This window comes from Otolemur garnettii, unplaced genomic scaffold (assembly GCF_000181295.1).
Source record: "Otolemur garnettii isolate 467f Iridium unplaced genomic scaffold, OtoGar3 scaffold00345, whole genome shotgun sequence".
Classification (NCBI taxonomy): Eukaryota; Metazoa; Chordata; class Mammalia; order Primates; family Galagidae; genus Otolemur; species Otolemur garnettii.
Window position 1 is genome coordinate 163,767 of NW_003852740.1, and position 2,967 is coordinate 166,733.

At 48.7% G+C, this 2,967-nt stretch overlaps 1 protein-coding gene across 1 annotated transcript in view; it reads left to right on the top strand.

Moving 5' to 3' along the window:
• Nucleotides 1-1,258: 1,258 nt before the first annotated feature.
• Nucleotides 1,259-2,967, top strand: part of ZNF672 (zinc finger protein 672) — a 3,563-nt gene continuing 1,854 nt past the window's right edge. The window contains exon 1 of the mRNA XM_012813917.2: nt 1,259-2,959. Within this exon, the coding sequence (XP_012669371.1) occupies nt 2,630-2,959 (330 nt within the window). The 5' untranslated portion in view covers nt 1,259-2,629. The remainder of the gene's footprint in view (nt 2,960-2,967) is intronic.

Sequence of the window (2,967 nt, forward strand, 5' to 3'; positions counted from 1 at the left end):
GTGGGGTTTTCACATGCAATCCGAAATACTTCCATCAAACTGGTCAACAGAGCCTTCATGTCATTTTCTCAGTTATTGTTTTAAAATGTTCACATTCTACTCTTAGAAAGATTCACTTGTACCCCTGTAAGATAAACCTCAGAAGTGATCCCTCCAATCCCCCTATGGGAGTATTTTGTAACCAAAGTTCTGAGTATGATGAGTTTGGATCTGCCAATAAGAAAATGCTGACCAGATTTTTGTAAATATGACCCTTTTGTAATTATGTACAGCCTCATCCTGTATAGTTTAATGATGAATGTGCAGGGGACCTTCCTTGGGCTCTTTGGCCTATAGCCAAGCTTGTGTGACTTTCTTACTGACTTATGTCTTCCCATGTAGATTGACCTGGCCAGAGATCCCCACACATCCTGTTGTTGGGGGCAGCCAGGAATGTTTCCATCCTCCTGCAATGGGGGAACCTTCCTTATTCCCCACATCCCTTCTCCAATAAAGCACCTGTGCTCTCAGCAATGGCTGAGATGTTTGTACTAAAAAAAAAAAAAGAAAGAAAAAAAATGCTGACCATTTTGTTTGCTTCCTTTCTCTGGTCTGTTAGGTAATACAGGCCTCTATTGAATTAATAACCATATCTGATATCCAGTGTCCTACTCACTGGGTTGGCTGGGGACAGACCGTGGGCCTTGAGGGAAGTGGTTGTTAATGAGGCCAGCCAGAGAAGTGCAGTGACATTTGTACTCGCAACTGGAGGGCATTCAAGATTACATGCACGTACTACAGATGCTGACCCTGCTTCCAGTCACCTGCCTAGAGTAAGCTATCAGGGGTTACCATTTGAGATACACAGGAACGAGCAGATGTGGTCTCCATAAAGGCATTTCTCTACTATTCCAGATATTCAGATCCTTAGGGTTGGAGCCATGAAGAAAGCCTGCAGACTGTTCACCGTTTGGATACTCAGAATTGGAAAAGATGCCCCTTCTTTATCCCTGTCCTTTCTTAAAAATGTGAAAACTGATTCGGTGCCTGTAGCACAGTGGTTACATTGCCAGCCACATACACTGAAGTTGCAGGTTGGAACCTGGCCTGGGCCAGCTAACCAACAATGACAACTACAACAAAAAATAGCCGGGTATTGTGGCAGATGCCTATAGTCCCAGCTACTTGGGAGGCTGAGGCAAGAGAATTGTTTGAGCCCAAGAGTTTGAGGTTGCTGTGAGCTATGATGCCACAGCACTCTACCCACGGTGACAGCTTGAGACTCTGTCTCAAAAAAAAAAAAAAAAAAATTGTGAAAGCCAATTCTTGGATATTGCTGCTGACTTTTGATTGTGTGTGCGTGTGTGGGAGTTATCTAAAGTTCTGAGTTGCTTTGATTAATTCACCAAATAGGTCTTGAGTTGCTTTCTTAAGTTTGGGCTGTGTAGTGGTATGGGGTCATTGTTTATCAGGTGCTGTCTAAGACCAAAAAAAAAAGATATTTTGGGGTTTCTCAAATACCTTGCCTTGCCCAGGCCCCAGCCCCTTCAGTAACATTAGGGTCTGAGCCTTCTGTCCAGAAAGCTGTTGCTGCACCTGTCTGTGCTTCATTAGATTGTCCTTTCAGCTGAAACCTGGCTGGGTTCACAATGACGACTCAGGAAGCTTGGGAGTTAGAAGGTGATGTTGGTGTGGTCTAAGCCCAGGGGGACCTACTCACCTTTCTTGGTTATTTCTAATGCATCCCAGGTGGGGAATCTACAGTCTAGGGCCAAAAAGCAGGTGGGCATTCTCTCCTTCCCTCCCAAGCAGTGCTGATGTCTCCCTTGCTGAACACAAGCTCCCTCTGAATACATTCCTGCCTGTTATCTAGGATAGCAGTCAGCATCGTTTTGGGGAACAGGGACTGGTTTTCTGGAAGACAGTTTTTCCACAGATAGGAGGCAAGGGACATCAGGGTCTTATAAGGAGCAGGCAATCTAGATCTTCCAATGCCAATTTACAGTAGGGTTCATACTCCTGTGAGAATGTAATATTGCCCTGATCTGACCGGAGATAGAGCTCAGGTGGTGATTCCAGTGATGGGAAGCTGCTGTAAATGCAGATGAAGCTTCCCTCACTCTCGCCACTCACTTCCTGCTATGCTCCTGGTTCTTAACAGGCCACAGCCTGAAACTGGTCTGCACAGGGTATTGGGAACCCCAGCTGTAGACGCCTGCGGTCTGTTCCCCCACCCCAGCCCTTCCAGGTAGTACACCCTCTATTCCTGGGATTCCTATGGCTTTGCTTCTTTTTAGAGGGGGGAATTGGGAAATCGACCACTTGAGGAAATTACAAGAAACAGCGAGTTCACCTTCCTGTCCCCATTTTCTTTAAGACTGAGCTGCTGCAGGTGTTGCTGGGGGCTAACAGACCTTCTCCCTACAGGCTCATGGGGCAGAGTGAATTCGATCACTGCCCACCTATGGAACGGCTGTAACATCTGCCCATGAAGGAAGGAATTCTACAAGTTACAGAGCACTTTTCGAGGCCTCTCCCTTTTCTGTTACCTCTCCTTTTGCAAGCCCTAAGAAAACTAATACTTAGCCACAGCATGAGGCAGCGAGCCCCATGGTGTGAGTGGTACACTTCCATGTGAGCCGTGCTCACCATGTTCGCAGGGACGGGATCAGCTGCGCCTGGAAGGCCTTACACGTGCAGTGAGTGCGGCAAGAGTTTCCGCTATAGCTCGGTGCTGCTGCGGCACGAGCGCACCCACCGCAGCAGCGGCTTCCCCTGCCTGGAGTGCGGGGCGAGCTGCGCACGGGCCACCGACCTCTGGGCGCACAGGTGCACACACCCTGGCCAAACCCTCTACGTTTGCAGCGAGTGTGGCCAGAGCTTCCGCCACAGCGGCCGCCTGGACCTCCACTTGACCACTCACTGGCGAGGTCGTACCTGCCTCTGCCGCCTTTGCGGCCGCCGTTTCACCCACCTCCCAGCGCTGCT